The sequence below is a fragment of the Bos taurus genome, chromosome 23, assembly GCF_002263795.3.
Source record: "Bos taurus isolate L1 Dominette 01449 registration number 42190680 breed Hereford chromosome 23, ARS-UCD2.0, whole genome shotgun sequence".
NCBI lineage: Eukaryota > Metazoa > Chordata > Mammalia > Artiodactyla > Bovidae > Bos > Bos taurus.
The window spans coordinates 18,358,039-18,379,464 of NC_037350.1; the positions used below are offsets into that span (position 1 = coordinate 18,358,039).

At 37.4% G+C, this 21,426-nt stretch overlaps 1 protein-coding gene across 9 annotated transcripts in view; it reads right to left on the reverse strand.

Moving 5' to 3' along the window:
- SUPT3H (SPT3 homolog, SAGA and STAGA complex component) overlaps positions 1-21,426 on the reverse strand; it is a 419,512-nt gene that overhangs the window by 132,461 nt on the left and 265,625 nt on the right. For all 9 annotated transcript variants that reach the window (XM_024983744.2, XM_024983745.2, XM_059880441.1 and 6 more), the window contains 3 exon segments: positions 18,076-18,162; positions 13,920-14,010; positions 9,102-9,241 (listed from right to left, as the gene is read on the reverse strand). In XM_024983744.2, the coding sequence (XP_024839512.1) occupies positions 9,102-9,241; positions 13,920-14,010; positions 18,076-18,162 (318 nt within the window).

The following is a 21,426-nucleotide window of genomic DNA, read 5'->3' on the forward strand; positions in this document are numbered from 1 at the left end:
GGCAACTCTTATTGACGTGTAACTCCCAGGATAACTTTGTACTGTCATCCTGAAAAAAAGTGATCTCTTTGCTGTATGTAACCAACACTTCTTTTATTTAATAGCACAGTAAATTAATATACATCTTTAATTTACCATCAGAACATTGCCAGTAGCTTGGACATAAATTATGTAAAGTCTTAAATTAATTATGAAGTCCTTTACTCAGTAGGGAATATGATCATCCTAAATAATCTTATAAAAAAATCAGGTGGAGGTGCCAAAATTTTTTACTGGCCTCTAATACCAGCAGTTTTATTACCAGAGAAAACAAGCTGGATAAAACAGTTTCTAGAGATGATAAGCAGTTCTATTGCACTGAAAATTCGTGAACACGTAAAACTTAACTTTTAAAACTAAAATACAAAATCCTCCAACTTAAATCCTAAAAGTGTGTTCTGAATTCAGGCTGCACCTTCTCATAGAAATATTGTCTTAAATGGTGGGTAGGTTCTTAAGTAATCTTACAAAAGCCTCTTTAACCCATATGTATCTGGACTGTATCCAGTTTATGGAAGGATCAGAAGAGGCATAATTAATTAAGAGAATTTGGTCCTTGTCCAGAATTATGCAAAATTATAAAAACACAAAGCTGACGTCTTATTTTATTTCTGAAATATCAACCTCCTAGAATCTCTCTAGAATCTTCTTTCCCAAAGACACAGAACACAGCACGTCACGTACTGTCCTCTACCCTTAAATTTCTCTGAAATTCAAACTGCTTTACCTTTACCCCTTGCTGACCAGAAGTCTTTAAAGAAAGTCCCTTTCAGCAGATGATTAAGAGGTAAGCAATGTCATTCACATCCATATGTAAATAAGCAAGTGTCCTTGGCCCTGCAAGTATTTTTAAGCATTTTGAAAGAAGAAACAGTGATCTCTCATATCAACCACGGTTTTGAAAATCATGGATTTAAGATAACAAAGGTTCACATTTGTAACACAAATATGATAAATCTCTTATCTTTTAAAATGTGTGATTTTTTTCAGCCATTACCTGAAATAGCCAAAGAAAAGCAAAAGTAAAGCAAATAACCTTCTTTGCCTCGATGCTCGGGAGGCGAGTAACTATATACAACTCAAGGAACTGCTTTCAGATCAATTTTTCCAAGTTGGAAGAAATATGACACTTTTCTGCTATTTTGCTTTTCCAGAATAGTGCTTGCACCCATGAGTTTTCCTTCCTAGCATTTTTGCCTTTTAACTGTGATCTTCAGCAAGTGCTTTAGGGTCCTCATTTGCAAACAGAGGATAATAACAGAACTGACTCCAAGCGTAGACATGAGCTGATGTCTGTGTCAAGGTTTAGAACAGTGTTTTGTGTGTACTAAGTCTACACAGGATTCTGTAGTTATTACTACTATACTATTTCTCTGGTATATTACATGTTTTGTCAAGGAAACAACTGTATTGTGAATACCATGTCCCCACGATCTAGTACAGGAGCTGGCACAGACACACACAAATAAAATTAAAAAATACTACTTCACTTTTATGGGTCATAAACTGAGAGGTACAGATTTATGATTCCTCAGAATTTAAAAATAACCACTGAAAGAATTACGTATAAGTTAACTCTGAAATTACAAATAAAAAAGAATTAATGAAAACAGGTGAGGAAGAATAAAAAAAGATAAAAATGCATGTGCTATGGAAATAAGGGTAATGTCATCAATTGAAAGAAATTAAAGGAAAAAACATTAATATACTGTTAAAGACAATTATACCCAAACTAATTGGTTCAGAAAGACTAACAGTAAAGACAGGCAAAGTTGTAACAAACTTAGGTATTCACTGGAACAAGAGACCCAGACCTGGGCCTGATGAAGGCTCTATCGACAAGACGTGACAGAGCAAAGATGGAGATGCGAGATTTCCATGCCGCAAGAAAGTCAACAGTAACTTAAAAGGCATCTACAAATTCAAACTGTTTTCTAAGTAGAAATCAGCCAATAACTAACAGAACTGTCCAGAGAAGTATTTAATGGATCAGAGAAGTGAACAAGTATGTTATTATTTGAAGATGCTAAATTGTAAAATCTTATAATAGCAAATACACAAGAAGTGCATAACACTTATTGCCGAATGTTCTGAACTGACAACTAGAGGCAATGAACCAGTGGTCACAGATGCTATTGGTCCATTTGAAAAAAAATCTGGTCATTAACATTAGAACTGATGCTTAGTATCAGCCTGTAGACATATCTGAACATTGCGGGTAAATAATGAAGCAGTGTGGTTAGGAGAACTTCTACAGCTAGAACTGTGGAAAAGCCACCACTCTAATTTAAACAGGAAATTATTCAAACAATGAAAATTATTTGCAACTGGAAGGCACCTTAAAAGGTGTGTTGAAGAATTCCTGGTATGAAACCTTCATAAAGGTATATATAGCTTTTTTTGTAATCCTATGTGAATGAGAAGAAAAGACTAATTTTATATACCTGGAAACTGCATTCTTTAAGCAGAAGAGAAAAAAATTCAGGTTGTCCAAAGGATAGATGAATAGTATTTGCGTGTATCACCTATTACTTCCCCTTATGTGGACAAACAGTTAATGAAAGTTTATAATGTTCAAGGCACTGTGCTGGGTACAAACGATATGAAAGTACAGTATGTCCATGCTCTCAAGGACCTTATTTAGTAAGTCAAACTAAGCAAAAAACATCTAGTTATAATCTTTCACATACTAAAATATCAGAACTGAGATGCGGCCAGATGGAGAAAGATTAACGGAAGGGAAGAAAAGACGAATGCCTATTTAGGGAACTGCAAGTTCAAGGGACTCCTTAAATAGTGTGGGGTGGTGATGGCGGTGTGTGTGTGTGTACATGTGTGTTTTGGGAAGTAATATGGGTAAAGAGGGGGAGCAGGAATGATGGGAGATGAACATGAAAAAGTTTGTTGGGGCCAGATTATAAAAGATGCATGAATAATGTGCTAGGGAGTTAAGACTTCTACAGAAAATGGAGAGTGAGGAACAGCAGAAGCCTGGCAGGATCTGATCTGCCCTTTGAACCAATCCTTAATAAACAGGAGAGTTCCCAACAGATTACATTGATCACTAAATGTTTACAGCTTACTCCAAAATTCCTATTCTAAATGAGGAATACAATGATCTAAGAATAAGTCTAATTGCATTAAACAGCTTGATTTGCATGATTTACCATAAGGTGGTGGCAACAATAAGAACTGATCTTAAGGCAGCTCCTTAGCAAGGATGCAAATAAAGGAACAGAAGGAAATTACCTAACCACACAATCAATGATAGGCTAATTCCACTCAATAAATGATGGCATTGAGAAGACAAAACTCTTTCCACAGAATACATTTATTTTCATATTTAGAAGGACTGACTTGTTGAGATTAAACCAGTAAAGATAAATAAAAGCCAGGCTACGTAACAACAATCTGCCCACCTACTGTGGGGAATTCGGGTGAAGGAGAAAGAATAGGGAAACATAATCTACAAAATATTCAGGACAAAAATATTTTGGTTATTACAACAGCCACAATTTGAGAACTATAAACATTAAATGTAAATTAGTGGTAAGTCCTGTGGTGTTCTTAAACTCGATGATATTTTAAAACTCTTCTCTGCCAAGGTGTTTTATAAACAAGCTAGCGGACTGATCTCTAAGGAAACCCTTGAAATGTATCTTTTAAAAGTAAAGGATTTCATTTCCAAAAGGTTATGGTGAAATTATTTGAGAAAGAAAATACTGATTGATTCTATTAAAAACTTAATTGGACAGAGTCATCAGATGTGTTAGAGGAAAATCCGCTTAACAAGACTGAACAGTGTGGTGCAGCAAAGCCAGGGAGATACGGATGGTCAGTGTGCATCACTGGTGTGCATCTTTCCCCCTGGCAAATGATGCTCTGCTTTACTGAAGCTGACACTTCTGGTGAGGAAGGTGGAAGTGGATGGCAATCACTGTTTCTATATTTTACTACCAAGGCCAGATTTAAAATACATACGCTGTCTCCGAAACGAAAGATACCAATGGACGTCGGATTGCAAGTCCTGATTTGGGTTAAGGGAAATATGACTACTATGAATATTGCTTCAGTGCTGTCACCGTGTATCTTGCTCCTTAATAGACTAGGCAGGGAAGAGAATTTTTTTTTTTTTTTCAATTTCACCCAGACATTAAATAGTAAAAAATCTTCAACGACTCTGAAGTTAGAAGATGATACTTGGAATGTGATACTAAATTTTTTTTTATCATAGAGACGGTAGTTGTTTATTTGATTTTGCTCTAAAATTTTTCTACAGCAAAGCATAATCCAAGAGATTAAGCATCTTAAATGCGAGAGAATGATCAAAACACTGCTACCATCACCCGATCACTTCTGGTTTCACACCTGGTACATGGAGCACTCTGAGGAAAACAGAAGTCTGACTTTACCCTCAGTTCACAGCTCATAGTTCACATGGATAAGAAAGCCTGAAAGAATTCCTTGAGGAACATCTGTCAAATATGATGTATTAACCTACAGGATGATAAGGACGTGGGTAAGAGTTAGGGAATATTCTATTGTTATAAGATTTGTAACTTACTCTTCATGTCATTGATTGAAATGTGTCTTCTCCAGATGTTTTACTGCAATGAATACACAGGTCTCTACCATTCCATAATCAGTGTTAGTCCCTCAGTTGTGTCCAACTCTTTGTGACCCTGTGGACTATAGCTACAAGGCTCTTCTGTCCCTGGGATTCTCCAGGCAAGGATATTGGAGTGGGTTGCTGTTTCCTTCTCCAGGGGATCTTCCCGACCCAGGGATCAAGCCCAGGTCCTGCATTGCAGGAATATTCTTTACTGTCTGAGCCACGAGGGAAGCCCAATAATCAGAGGTGGGGATAAAAAGTAGTTTGACAGAGCTGGAAATCAGTTTCAGAGTTATATATCATATCAACCTTTGGGTTCTCCTGAAGTCAAGTAACACTCCCTGGTCTGCAGTTTCTAGGCCAGAAAAATATACACTAAGTTACATTAATTCTTCTCTGTGCCAGCTAGAATTACCAAAGATTTTGGGGGGTATTTCTATTAGTATTCCCCGAAGAACAATTTCACAGAGTACTTTTAAATTGAACAAAAGTTACCTTGAAAAGAATAAAAAAGACACGGTGATGTGTTCTTTTGATGAATCTCTTTCAGAAACGAATCCTGACTATCACACTATTTTATGTTTTAAAATGGACCCTAGTTCTTTTATTCTGTTTTGTGTCCTCTTCAACAAACCACACTGAAGCTAGTTCTATAAACCACTCTGAAGTTAATCATAAAATATTTCTTGAAGAAGGCATGCACTTTACCTCAGAATAAACAAAATCTCAAATAAAATAACAAGTGAAATAGAATATACATGTCTTCATCACACAACCAATAATCTACTAAGAAGGTTCAAAATTCAAGACAAATATTAGTCATAAAAATGGCAACCATTTATTGAGCCTGTATTCCCCTACCAGTGTACTCGGCTAGCTTTTGATTTGCCAGTTATTACTAAAGGCCTGTGAGGGCAGAAACCATACTTTGTCTTTTTTATAGTTGTAACTTCAGGACCTAGTACAGTGACTGATTTACAAAAGAAGCTCAGACAAATGCTGAATGAATTAAAGAGTGGAAGGACAGATGGATGGATGGTTTGCTTGAATCCAAAGAAAATGATTTCCACTCGTTCTAACACGCTGTCTCTACGGGAAAAAATCCCAGAGATCTGAGCAGAGTTGAGATGATGATGCACTTCCTCTGCCAATTCTTACACATAAGGAGAGGTCCTTTATCCTAAGGACCTTTGTGTCTGCCTTTTCAGCACCTATTCCTTCTTCTTAACGCTGCAGGGACTCACGCTTTTACAGAGGTTAACTGCTTCCTCTTTGGAGATGGAGCATATGACTTAAGCTAAGCCAATCAGAGAATGGTCATCCTATCAGTACAATTCAGATGGCACATGAGGTCTTATTCAACTTTCAGTCAATTTTAAACAATCTTTAAGCTGTCTTAAATTTTATGTATTCCATTCTACTTTCTTTCTAGATTCCAGGATTAGGCCTCTGACTTAAAAACAAACAATAAACAGTCACTGGGGATTTTCAGCACCCTAAGCTGTTTAAAGGCTGCCCTTTGGTGAGCTCTGAACTTTGGTCCCTGTTTATTTTACCTGTTTGAGGATTAGTCAGAAAGTAGAGAATTCACTCAATTTTCTTTTTAGTGTTCCTTATTTACACCTCCTTCACAAACCGTAGCAGCTCATTAGACAGGATATTTTACTTGGTTAATGAGTAGAGCAGCAGGGTCTTAGGTGAGGCTCTTATGTGAGTGATGACAGGTCCTTTGTTAAGAAAATACAAAGCTACCTGCAGGCTTTAGTGACCCTTTCTTGGCCTTGGTTGACAGTCACATTTAGTTGATTAGATCTCAAAAGATTGGGATGTAAGAAACAGGATCAACAGTCAAACACACCTGGTTCTTTCTGGTGGTGGGTAGAGGGGGTCTGAAAGGTGCTTGGAGGGCAGTTGTAAATATTTAGATGTATTATGCTTATCATTTCCCTGCTTCTCTTTCCCAGTCTCTCAAATATACTAAAGCAATTCTGAACATTGTTTAATCTACACTTGATAATTTAAGAGGGATCTTCAGAGGTCATGGATCATAGATCTCTACTATTCATACACCAAAGTGTTGGTGATGGGGAAAGATAAATGGAGTAAGAGTTAGTTAATATGATGATGGACTAGCAAGTAGATATAAAAAATGGACATAAAAATTCAGACTTTTTTATATTTCAAATATATAATATCTAACGAAGCAAATTATGAGTAAAACACAAAGCCAGGCACACACACAAATCAGCTGAAAACAACAGGAAAGAACTCAGTTTTTCATATGCTTCCTCAATGTTTTGAGAAAAAGCTAGGATCCCAAGAGAGCTTTTATGTCTATAAATTTCTTTTTCTCTTCTAAATTACATTTAAATGAAACAAAAAAAGAAAGAAAAAACAATAATAAGCTTTGTTGGTAGGTCTATACCATTTTCATACGTTCGAGGGGAGAAGGGAGTAAACAAAGTTTCTACAACTGTAAGTGATGCTTAGAGGAAAATTCAATCACTGAGTGATGCCAGGACTGATTATTCTACTGCACTTTAAAAGCCAGGGATTGCAGTCTGTGAGTCCAAAGTGGTTTCATATGGACTGCCACAGTTGTGGTTTACGCTTGAAACTATAACCTGTCAAATTAGAAGCAGGCAAGACTATGCTCTTAACGGTTCCACTTTCTACTGTCTACAGTTTTGTCTACAAGTTCAGCGTTTTTTATCCAGTTTAAGTTCTGTTATTTGGATGAACAGAATCTCAAAACTACTCTTTGTTATTTTGGTTAGAGATTTTAGTTATGATTCAAGGCTTAGAGAAGCTGGCAATCTTAACTTTTCTTGTATAGATGAGGCTGACTTTCACTGCAATTCTTTCTATCAACTATTGATATTTTATTATCCTGGTCACCACTATGCAATATATAATATAACTATAGGGAAGAGAAATTTAAACCGTATGAGCTCCCAAGCTTTTTCTGCCCTACATTTCCAAATATTTGATTCATTTGAACATCTACCTTACTGACTCATCAGTTTTCCAGGCCCACAGTAGCCTGCTATTATGAGCTTACTGTTACAACATGCTCCATTTCTCTTCTTCTCCTTGATTGTGGAATGCCCTTCTGGGCAATAGGCTTGGTTGACAGAGATTTTCCTGTCAAAATTGAAAGAGCTACTTGTTCAATTTCACTAATGTTTTCTGTAGAGTCCTTCGTTAATAAATTTTTCTTAATGCCCATTTGTATAAGGTAAAAATGTTTAAAAAATAAAGCATAAACAATATTTGCTTTCTGCATAATGCATCATAAGTAAAACCATGCCACTAAACAATCATATCCTGTTTAGGCCATAATGACATCAGCAATATATGTTTATCATCTGCTTTGGACAACTGAGCATGTTTTTGGCCCAAGGCAAAGTTGAACTAAAATCATTTGCAGTTGCCTCAAACCAAGATAACCACACATTTCTAAGGTAATTGATACCTAAGAAGAACACTGCCTTTAGATCACAGCTCATGATCTAAGCATACTAATTCTTGAAAGAAGGCTGTTAAATTTTATAAAGCATGGATGTCTACTGGACTTCCTCCAAAATTTAACATGAAATAATTATATTTTTAGCATGCATAGAGACTATGATAAAGTCAGCACTTAGCACAATCTTTCAGAACTCTGGAATTACCTCTCTTGCCCAATTTAAAGAGGAGGGGAAAAATGGAGTTTAAAAAAAAAAAAAAAACATGTAAAAGTATTATAAGAATACAAATGATAAGAATAACGCCTTATATTTTGAAAGGCACTCAAATGAAATCAGTCACTACTTTTGTTTTTCCAAAGTACAATATTTAAGGAAACAATTTTATGAATAAATAGCTAGGGTAAATAGAAGGCATACAATTTTTCTTATCCATTGTTAAAACATGCCCAGGGAATCCAAGCGCTTGTCACTGACATTGTTTTACAGCAATATAAAGCATGTAATTGCCCTGGATACTACCTTAGCCGGTGAGGCCAACCATAGCCTGTAACTACAGGCTGAAAAATATAGCTCTTCATACCATAAGTCAACACAAAAGCAGTAAGAATTAGTTTTGCCCACAAAGATAACTGGACAGTTTGGTACAAAAACTAAGTAAATTATTTAATTATAAACTAGCTTTTATTGAAGAAAATAATATCAGTAGAAGTAAAACCCAGAAGGAAGCTTAGGGAAATCTACCCATATTCAAAGGTGGAAACAAAGAAACGGGGGACTGAAGCTGTCTCCCAAAGTCAATTATGAAGGCAGAGCTGGACATCCTTCCCAGGACTACCTCACTGCACAGCGCTGCTGCAGACATGTCCACTGATGTGGACAATTCAGACAAACTTTTAAAGGACATAAGAATAGAATACTCCAATATTATACACACTGCAATGGTTCTTCTGTTACTCTAACAAGGGAAGCATGTACTATACCTCCATTCTTTCTTGTTTAACTTCATCAATTTCATCATCTTCAAACATTGCCAAGAGTTCTCCTGTTTGGTCAATAGAGTTGAGAAAGTCTTGAGCGATTTTTTGTCTTTTGTTTACATTATTGCTGCCACTCAATTTGTCTTCATGAAGATAAAGGAAGGAAAAACAAAATATTCTTAAATAGGTTTACATCAGTCCTAACCATTGTTAAGTACGGAATACTGCATGTAAAATTCAAAACTGGAATTCTCTCAAAATAATCTTCAAAAGGAGAACCCTTGTATCCAAAATAAAGCATAATGTCTTACAGAATTGAATCACCTACTTATGTCATGAATAAGATTAAGTGAATAAAACCAAATAATCAATTACTACAGTAAGTATTTATAGACTGATTAAAATTTCTTACCAAAAAAAAAAAAAAGAAGGGCTATCAGATTTGGAAAAAGAATCCTGCTATGGCAAGCCCAATTGAGAAAATAAAAACAAAGACATAAACAAAGGCATTAAGATTGCAACTTGAAATTAAAAGAAGAAAATACTAGGTACATTACTATGACAATATATGTAAAATCTATGGGATGAGATTTTACTCTTTTTCTCATAAGAGATAAAACTATCACTCTTACTTAAAAGCAAAACAAAACTCTAAGAAAAGTTACTGCAAAAAGTCAGGAAGGAATGTAACATACAATACATAATTAGTACAGTTTATTACACAAAAGTATCAGTGTGACTTAGTAAGAACTGGATTATTTTTTAATGTGACAAATTACATACTCATATACCAAATAAAGACAACCCTAACATTTTAGAGTGAGAATAAAAACTGTCATTCCCTGTTCCAATACAACTTTGTTATCATCCACCTCATTTGTGTTGCTACTGTCAAATATACTACATATCTGTATGCTACAGACTCAGCAGTACAATTATATATATTAATACAATTACTAACACAGTTATATTTTCTTTTATATTTACCTACATAATTACATTTATAGATACCCTCTGGGAGGTGTGTGGGTGTGTGTGTGTATGCATGTGGATTTAATTTCTACTTGTTTCTATTAATATAATTTCTATTTCTTAATTGGTATTCTCTATTTTGTGAGACACTGTAACCATACTTTTGTTATATTTACTATGGTTTCTTTAAGTTTTTTGAACGTATTTATCAGTTAAGTTCAGTTCAGTCACTCAGTCATGTCTGACTCTTTGTGACCCCATGGACTGCAGCATGCCAGGCTTCCCTGTCCATCACAAACTCTCAGAGCTTACTCAAACTCATGTCCATCGAGTTGGTGATGCCATCCAACCATCTCATCCTCTGTTGTCCCCTTCTTCTCCTGCCTTCAATCTTTCCCAGCATCAGGGTCTTTTCCAATAAGTCAGTTCTTTGCATCAGGTGGCCAAAGTATTGGAGTTTTTTATACTCCAAAATATTTAATGTATTTATAATAGCTATTTAAAGTTTTCATCTGTGAAGCCCAACATCTGGCCCTCCTCAAAGGTACTTTGTCTTATCTGCTTATTCTTGTCCTTTTTATGGATCATATATATCTGTTTTTTTGCATGTCTAGTATTTTGTTGTTATTGATGAAAATGGATATTTTAGGAAATATACTAGAGCAACTGTAGATAATTCCCTTTCCTTCCTGGGGCTTGTTGTCATCATTCGCTTGTTTTTTTTTTGTTGTTTGTTTGGTTAGTGACTTGGCTGCACACTTTCCCTCTCAGTGTGTAGCCTTCGATGTTGCTCTTCAGACAGCACAGCCTTGAGCGTGTGAAGAGCTTACTCCACCACCAGGAATGATTGTGGTTTTTAAGTCAGGTTCTCTTTTGCTGTCACTTTTCTCTCCATTAAGTTTCTGGCTGGTCTGACTCTATTTGTATCATACACAGCTGTTAGCTTCCACTAATTGCTGGCTCAGAGTTCTGCTGTTTGAATAATACTATTGAGCACAAATTGCTCCACGGACTGATCTAAATAATTTGGGTCACTCTGCAGAGTCAAGGTTGACCAGCCTGTAAGTTTTGCTCTGACCCCAGGAGGGGGGTCTTCTTAGCTATTGCTCTTCTTAGCTACTGCTTTCTTTTGTTAAAACTTTAAGCTGGTGCACTGTTTTCTGTGTTGTTATTAGTATTAGAGTAACCAGCTTCCTCTTAATGGCTCACCACCAGGATCTCCATTGTTTTAAAACACTCTTAGTCAAGAACTTCCAAATGCTCTTTTCCAAAGAGTCAGTCCCTGCAGGAAGAGCTGTAGAGCTCTCTGCTATTAAGGCTCTCTCTTACTGGCTGAATCTTTGTACTTCTGTACTAGAGCTGGAGTTGGGAAGAGCAATCAGTAGTCCAAGAAAGCCTGTCCTGGATCTAAGAGGGGGGACCTCATTAGAGATGGCAGACTCCTGTCTTCAAGGCTTGTCTCTTCTCGTGTGAAGCTTTATTCCCTGTGAGCAAGTCAAGATGTGGAGAAGGCAATGGCACCCCACTCCAGTATTCTTGCCTGGAAAATCCCATGGACAGAGGAGCCTAGTAGGCTGCAGTCCCTGGGGTCACTGTGAGTTGGGCACAACTGAGCGGCTTCGTTTTCATTTTTCACTTTCATGCATTGGAGAAGGAAATGGCAACCCACTCCAGTGTTCTTGCCTGGAGAATCCCAGGGATGGCGGAGCCTGGTGGGCTGCTGTCTATGGGGTTGCACAGAGTCGGACACGACTGAAGAGACTTAGCAGCAGCAGCAAGTCAAGATGGGGCAACCTGAGAGCTTGCCTATTACTAGAGGATGAGTGACAGTCACAGTCCTTTTAGCTGTGCTTGCCTAGCTCTGAAGTTCTGCAACACAGAGCTGAAGAAGATGAGAGATGCTGACCTCCTGCCCTTCCTGGGGTGAAACTGTCACCCTAGATTAGGGGGTAGAGAAGCAGGTGTCCAGTGTTCTTGGACACATTTACCCAGAGTGAAGCTTGTATCATTTTGAGCTGGGGCACTCTGAGCTGGAAGGGAGGAGAGAGGTGATGAGAGCAGACTGCGGCTCAAATGCAACAGGTTCTCACTGTTTTTAGTGAGATTTAGTAGACTGCCTGAATATGGTTTTCCATTTGCTCTCTGCCCTTAAGAATAGTTTCTAGAGATTTTAAACTATTATTTTTCTTAATGCTCATGAATTAAATGTGTTTCTCTGGGCAAAGAGTCTACCACAGTCCTCACACGGCCATTCCAGAAGACCCACTTCAGTATTAAATGTATTTTACCTGAGTATTTTATTTTATAAATTGTATGAACTACAGTGCACCCTTGAAGAACACAAGTTTGAAACATGTGTATCCACTTAAACCTGGATTTTTTTTTTTTTTTCACTAAATGCATACTACATGACTCTACGTGGTTGGAGAATATGGGGACACAGAACAGTGTATATGAGGGCCAATTGTAAAGTTTTTGGCAAATTTAACTGTACAGACAGCTAGCACCTCTAACCTCCATGTTGCTCAAGGGTCAACTGTATTTTAGAAGTTTATATAAGGCACACAAAATTAGAAAATTTAAATGATAAAGTGGAGAGGTTCGAGATAAACTAAGGAGGAGAGGGCATCAAACTGACACATGACAGTGTGAGTGAAACTGAGTACTAGTCTGAGCTGCCCAGGGCTCAAAGCATCCTAACAGCCACCACTGATGCAGTGGCAGCAGTGTATCCGCTGCCTTTCATATGTCATAGTGAACTGTAATGGCCAGTAATATAATTTCTGACTTTCAAATGAGAAAAGTGACCCTCAATGATGCTTCCAGAAAGAAAGCAGAGAACCGGGATTAATAATTTCGGTCTGTTTGCTCCAAGTCTTTGTTTTTTATGCTCTCCATAAATGAAAGCATTTAAATTCATTTGGAGAACTATTTTGCAGGAGTTAAATTGTATGAGAACTGTAGGAATATGAAATAGACAATACTGATTAAATGTTTGATCAGAATTTTTTTTTTTTGACACAGCTATTACTCTTGTGGATCTGTTGAGGATTAATGAAAGTAACTGGTTCTCTTTCAAAGTCAGTTAACTCTTTAGTTGGTTCTGAGCAATTTTCTGGAATTGTCCTTAGTACAGTAGAGTTTGTTTAGCTACTTTATCACTAGCAAAGGATACCACTATACAGTGACCATATTCAATAGAAAGTAGATGTGTTATTTCTAAAAACACAAACATTTATTTTGATTAGTAATATTATTTAGTAATTATCTGTTTTCAGCTTATCAGTATTTGATTTTTGCAACATAAATATTTTTTCTAAATATCCTAAAATAGGGAATTAAGTTGGAAAATCAGCTAAGGAAAAATTCCCACTTTGTGTCAGATTTTTTGTTAAGATTTCAAACAGCCCAGAAATAATACATTAAAATGATGTGACTTTACATTATAAAATATATCAGATACTTTCTATAATAAATTAACAAAAACCATACATGTCAATTTCAAAGATATAATAGTTCAGGCTCCCTATATTCACAACAGAAAAATTATGTTTTCTAAAATCAATTATGTTTTAAATTGGCACAATTTTCTGTTTCATGATATTCTGATGTAAAGCAGGTTATTTTATTAAAAGAAGAATTAAAATAACAGATTACTCTGAAGTCACACAATTGGAAAATCACAAGATTTAAGTACCAACTATATAAATATTTGGACAGTTACTAAACTACATATTTAATAGAAGGACATATATTGAACTCTGATGGGAGTTATCTACTTTGATTCTATATAAATGTGTCATCAGCATACAGGAGTCACATAAGTTTTAGTTTAGTGCTTTAAGTTACCTTCCAGAAGATCATCCTCGTCAATGCCTTTGACAATCTTTGATTTGTAGTCTCGGAAAAACATGTATTTTAGCAGTCTTCTAAGTTTTTTCTATTAAAAATATGAAATAAGTAAAGAAGAAACCTTACACATACATTCATTTTAATGATTAAAAACTACTATGATAACTAAATCCCCTTCATGGATCACAGCCTTGTCGTAGTGAAAGGGCTTGTGTAACTCCAAGAAGCCATGCCATGTAGGGCCATACAAGATGTAGAGGTCATAGTGGAGAATTCTGACAAAATGCGGTTCACTGGAGGAGGGAACAGCCAACCCATCTCTTGGCAGTATTCTTGCCAAGAGAACCCCATGAACAGTATGAAAAGGCAAAAAGATATGACACCGGGAGATCAGCCTCCCAGGTCAGAAGGTATCCAATATGCTACTGGGGAAGAATGAAGGGCAATTACTAATAGTTTCAGAAAGAATGAAGCAGCTGGGTCAAAGTGGAAATGATGTTCAGTTGTGGATGTGTCTGGGGGCAAAAGTAAAATCCAATGCTGTAAAGAAAAGGTCAGGGGAGCATGGCGTGCTGCAAGTCAATGGGGTTGCAAAGAGTCAGACACAACTTAGTGAATAAACAGCAGCAACAAGAAGAGTGATAACTAAACAGAATAAACTTGTACCCCAGGACCACTGGAGAAATACAGCAATTCTCAGCATAGTACTATGAATACAAAACTTAGTCATCAAATTAAAGATAAAGGCTAAAACACAAGCATTTTTAAAAGCACATTTGAAAGTATTCAGATACTCCAGAATCACAATTAATTTTGGTTTTTTCTGGGTTTTTTTGGTTTTTTTTTTGGTTAAATTCCTTCTGAAGATTGCAATAAATATCACACTCTCCACACTAAGCTGACAATACTGTCTTTGCGGAATTTTGTACACCTTCAAGACCAAATTTCATTTTTTAAAATGATTTATAAACACCTATACAAAAGTTTGCAACAACTGTTTTAAGAAGTCAAGCACTTTCCTTTTTTATTTTTTTTAATTCCCTGAGAATCTTTTATTTAGAAGAGTTGGTTTATGTTTTATATTTCTGGAAAACATCCTGTAATCTGAGAAACGTTATTTTTTATGAAACTCAAAGCTGATGAATGATAGCTGAGGCTTTTTTAGGTTTATTAGAAGACTACAATACCGCTTAACTTTAAAAGTAACTGATGTGTGTGCTCAGTCGTGTCTGACTATTTGCGACCCCATGGACTGCAGCCTGCCAGGCTCCTCTATCCATGGGATTTTCCAGGCAAGAATACAGAATTGGTTGCCAGTTGTATGCTTACACTTAGAGTAGATGATTACTGGTTTCTGGTCTTCAGGTTTAAGATTCCTAATGACAGCTGAAACATATTTTACAAAGCTCTTTTACATGCATTTTGATATTTTTGATAGCCCTGAGATACAGACAAACATTATCATCTTTTTTTCATATATAGGGAAACTGAGGTTCAAGATAGTCTCACAATTAGAGCCAAGCAGGGCCAGAAGGAACACATAACCTTTGAACCTCCGTCTCCTTATTTACAAGGTAAGTAAAGTACTTACCTTAGAGGAACATTGTGAGAAATAAATCAGAAAATGAGCGAAGCTGTCTAGTGCAGTATGTAAAATACAGTGGGCAGTCAACAACTTCTACTTGAATATAAACCGGAATTATTAAGAGGAAAAAACATATACTTGCATCCAGGTCTTTGCTATCCCTCCTTTCTCTTTGTTCTGATTCCATTCAGTACTTTAGATTTGATTTTGTCTTATATTACAGTTGTGTAAACTACTTTAAATTCTGTTTGGAACATGTCAGCATATAAATAAAATTATTATTTTGAGGAGAAAGATGAGAACACTGGCAACTATCCTATTACAGCTATGTTCCTGGTTGCTTAAAAGATTCTGATTAAGAGTCCTCTGGCCAGTAGAAGGGCTTTGACAATCGGTGTATGTTCCTGAAGGGTCCATAGGATTTAAAACATTGACTCCTCCAAGAGGCAGGAAAAAGTGTCAACGCAGACTACTTTTTGTGCTGGCCTGTTTACCTCTGTTGATGAAAAAGAAAAAAACGACTGGAGGTATTCTGCTAACTCCAGTTACCCAGCTGTCTCGGTCCCTGCTTCTCCAAGGGCACATTCAGGCTCCTTCCTCTCAGCACCATTTGCTGTATGGTGCCTACTTCTCCTTTGTCTTCCTAGTGAAGTCACTAGCTCCTGAATAGCCTTACTCTTCACTATCTCGCTAAAACCTTCCTTCGTATTCACTTCGAGAGCCATCACACTAAATCATGATTTGCCTTGATTACTAAGCCTGAACCCTGGTTGCTGCTGCTGCTGCTAAGTCGCTTCAGTCATGTCTGACTCTGTGCGACCCCATAGATGGCAGCCCACCAGGCTCCCCCGTCCCTGGGATTCTCCAGGCAAGAACACCAAAGTGGGTTGCCATTTCCTTCTCCAATGCATGGAAGTGAAAAGTGAAAGTGAAGTCGCTCAGTCGTCTCTGACTCTTCGCGACCCCATGGACTGCAGCCCACCAGGCTCCTCCGTCCATGGGATTTTCCAGGCAAGAGTACTGGAGTGGGGTGCCATCGCCTTCTCCGGCACCCTGGCTAGTTCCATTCTAATATAACTGCATGAGTTTCAACCTAGGCAGAAAACCTCCATTCCACCACATTCTACAGACTCTCCATCTAACCACACAACCTTAAAATAATCAAAAGGCTCAAAATGCTTCTTCAACTCAATGATACAGATTTCTTAAACCAGATTATAGCTTCTTGATAGTAAAGACATTTCTTTTCTCTTTATAGTCCTCATAGCACGTAAGAGTCAATGAACTAAAAATTCATAAAATTCCATGGTAGACTGGTGGAGGTGCAGTTTGTATATCCCACGGCATAAAGAAGAGAAAAATCCTTCATCCAAGTTTAGTCAATCTTCAATCAATCAGAAGGAAAGGTTTTTATGAATACAAAGTAATGGGTATCAGAAAGCTATGTTCACAGGATATCCTGAGGGTCAGATGGGATGCCTTCTGATAAAAACTTGAGCCACAAACATACAAAAATGGTGAAAGAAAAACAGGTAAGTGTAATTAAAAGACCAGGGTAAAAGAATAGAGAAATGAAAGCTGGAGCATTAGGAACTAAGCCCTGGGTGCTCATCTGGGTTAGCAGCTACCATAACATGCTCTGGTTACTCAGCTCGTTTCTCCACATATAACAATCTTTTAGATGAAAACTACTAAAAACACACAGAAAGTCACAAAATGTTTTTAACTAGCTACTCATGGAAGATAGTTATGACAAAATTATATGCTTAAATAGTTTAATATCAGAGTTCAAAGATAGATTTCTAGCAAATTAAAAAAACCCTAAGTAATAGAGTGTATATTTTGTGCTATTGCAATATTCATCTTGATTGATTTGCCTTTTCCTATTAACCAGTGTCACAGAAAAACTTTGTATTTCAAGAGAAAAACTACTCTATGAACGTCTACAATCCTGTATAAAATTAGAAAAATAAATATGCCATTTAGTTATATCCCAGTTACCAGAACAAAGTACCCAGTCAAGATCTAGTGAATTTTATGTAGCAATGAAAATGTCTAAATAGACATGTTAAGGATAAGTGACATGTAAAATATCATGTAAGAAACGAGTTGCCAGTCCAGGTTCGATCCACGATACTGGATGCTTGGGGCTAGTGCACTGGGATGATCCAGAGGGATGGTATGGGGAGGGAGGAGGGAGGAGGGTTCAGGATGGGGAACACATGTATACCTGTGGTGGATTCATTTTGATATTTGTCAAAACTAATACAATTATGTAAAGTTTAAAAATAAAATAAAATTTAAAAAATAAAAAAAAAAAAAAAAGGATAAGTGAGAATTAGTTGTCAGCAGTTTTACATAAGTGCCCTTGTCCATGTAAAAATAAAAATAAAAAAAATCAATTCTGTTGTAGTAAACCACTTTGTTGTGCAAACTATGAGGACCCAAACATGAGTTCAACACTTATGATTCCAATATGAAAGCCATATAACAAGGGTAGCTTCCTTACATAAGTGTAATTAAACACAAAGTATGGCATTTCAATACAGTGAAATTCTTTTACATTACCTTATCCTTGCGCATCAGAAACAGAAGATCTTCAGCAGAGATTACTCTTGCTCCCCGAAGCTGAGAAACTTCAGCAGCTTGCTGTAACTAACAACAAAGGAAATTTTTCTTAATAATCTAAATTAAATATACTACAGTCACGGTGTCTCAAGAGAGATAAATACACTAAGAGTTAAAAATCTTTGGGGATCACCCAGCAATCACATTACTGCTTTAAAAAGCAAAATGTCTTATGTTTAATGGTATAAAAAAATGCAATTAACTTATATGCCCACCTGTAACTGATACAATAAACAGAAATCCTTGATTTCTTTCATGCAAAAGAAAAATCAAGTGCAGCTTCCAGAAATGCATTAATGCACCTGAAAATAATTTTATGAAATTTTATCCTTATATCCATGTGAGCAATGGTTTTGCTCAGTATCACTGGTTGAATAACTATATTATTAATCTGAGTTCCCATGCTGGTATGATTTGAAATAGGCCCATTCAGAACTTTAAAAGATCAACAAAAACAGTAGCTGTTTCTAATATCCAAAGGAAAAAAAATAGTTTTAGTTTTGGCAAGTCTTCAGTGGGCAAAGGATTCAGTCCATAAATCATAATACTGGACTGCATTAATTTCTTTCCACACTAATCACATACACACAAAAAGTTAACTGTATCTGGAATGCACAACACAAAACATACTGCATGAAAAGTTAGATTCCCCTTGAAATGTTCATCTGGGCCCTTCTATCTACAAAGTTGAGAGTTTTCTGGAATTCAGAAGTCCCAGAAACACAATCTTACTTGAAAATGACCTGGAAAATAAAAGAATGTGAAAAATGATAGTTCTATTTTTTTGGCACAGGCAAAACCAGTTTCTTATTTTGATTAGTTAGAAGGAATATAAAATACATCCAGCTGAAAAAAATAAAGATGCTGGAGAAAACAGTACAAAAATGTGCCTGTAAGTTCTTCCAAATTTGATCAATGGTGATTGCAGCAAACCAACTCTATCCAATATTATAAAAATATTTACATACAAAAGCTGTTCCTGAATGCATCCTTCTTTGAAAGGAATAAATCTAACACATATTCCTAAGAACTAATCTTTTAAAAGTGACACACTGTTATCTTAACAATTACAAAGAAATCAAATAGTGCATTTGTACTAAAGAAATTCTGGATGTTCAAGCAATTTTGCTAAGTAAGCTTCAAACCTCGTCTAAATACACAGACTATGAAACAGACTATAAACTCCCTATGTGTCAGCCTTACCGCTGAATTTCCTGGATACTGGTGGTTGGTATATAAACATAATTCACCTAAATATAGAAATTTAAATTTAACTGTGAACCATTTAAAAAGAAATCTTGGGGGAGAGGTTTTTAAAAAGATGATATATCTGCCCAGAAAGAAACTAAGTTTTCAGTAGGAAAAACGTGAACATATTTTTCTAAAAATTGGAAGAATGTCAGGGAAATACGTGTGCATGTGTTTTTTCCAAAGAAAAACATTTCTGTCACAGCATAAAACACACACAATCAATGTGGAGCAGAATATGGACTCAGTATCCACTTGTCTGGACACATACAGAGAACTAGAAGGCCACACCATCAGGTAACGTTTTTATTTTCTCAGACGAAGGATGGTATTGATTTGAAAACTTGAAAATACGACACAGATATAAGCAATTTTTTCTCATGTTGAGGAAAGATCATGATAAGTATACATCCCTAAGTAGTCTTCCCAATAAATCAACTGTTTATCAACCCTACATATAAATAATCTGTATTTATAACACTCTCCAAAATGTTAGTTTACAAACACACTCAACTAGGGAAAATGAAAATGGAAAATAAAGACTTGGAAGAGTCAGCCATTTAAACACCCTTTCAATACCAGTACACAACTATCATGGGATCTGGAATTTATGTCTCAGTTATGTTGTCATAATTAGGAAAACTTTATCTTTAGGTTTTGTCTATCTTATTTACTGATTTCCCTCACCTAACCTGTACCCTCACTAGCACTGGCTCTACTGGGCACCTAACCTAGTACCCTCACTAGCATTGGTTCTTCTGGTCACCTAACCTAGTATCCTTACTAGCCCTGGCTCTGCTGGGCACCTAACCTAGTATCCTCACTAGCACTGGCAATGCTGGTCACCTAACCTAGTATCCTCACTAGCACTGGCTCTGCTGGGTACCTAAACTAGTATCCTCACTAGCACTGGCTCTGCTGGGCACGTAAACTAGTATCCTCACCAGCACTGACTCTGCTGGGCACCTAACCTAGTATCCTCACTAGCACTGGCTCTGCTGGGCACGTAAACTAGTATCCTCACTAGCACTGGCTCTGCTGGGCACGTAAACTAGTATCCTCACTAGCACTGGCAATGCTGGTCACCTAAACTAGTATCCTCACTAGCCCTGGCTCTGCTGGGCACCTAACCTAGTATCCTCACTAGCACTGGCAATGCTGGTCACCTAACCTAGTATCCTCACTAGCACTGGCTCTGCTGGGTACCTAAACTAGTATCCTCACTAGCACTGGCTCTGCTGGGCACGTAAACTAGTATCCTCACTAGCACTGACTCTGCTGGGCACCTAACCTAGTATCCTCACTAGCACTGGCTCTGCTGGGCACGTAAACTAGTATCCTCACTAGCACTGGCTCTGCTGGGCACGTAAACTAGTATCCTCACTAGCACTGGCAATGCTGGTCACCTAAACTAGTATCCTCACTAGCCCTGGCTCTGCTGGGCACCTAAACTAGTATCCTCACTAGCACTGGCAATGCTGGTCACCTAACCTAGTACCCTCACTAGCACTGGCTCTGCTGGGCACCTAACCTAGTACCCTCACTAGCACTGGCTCTGCTGGGCACCTAACCTAGTACCCTCACTGGCACTGGCTCTGCTGGGCACCTAACCTAGTACCCTCACTGGCACTGGCTCTGCTGGGCACCTAACCTAGTACCCTCACTAGCACTGGCAATGCTGGTCACCTAACCTAGTACCCTCACTAGCACTGGCTCTGCTGGTCACCTAACCTAGTACCCTCATTAGACTGGCTCTGCTGGTCACCTAACCTAGTACCCTCACTGGCACTGGCTCTGCTGGGCACCTAACCTAGTACCCTCACTAGCACTGGCAATGCTGGTCACCTAACCTAGTACCCTCACTAGCACTGGCTCTGCTGGGCACCTAACCTAGTACCCTCACTAGCACTGGCAATGCTGGTCACCTAACCTAGTACCCTCACTGGCACTGGCTCTGCTGGGCACCTAACCTAGTACCCTCACTGGCACTGGCTCTGCTGGGCACCTAACCTAGCACCTTCACTAGCACTTGCACTGCTGGAG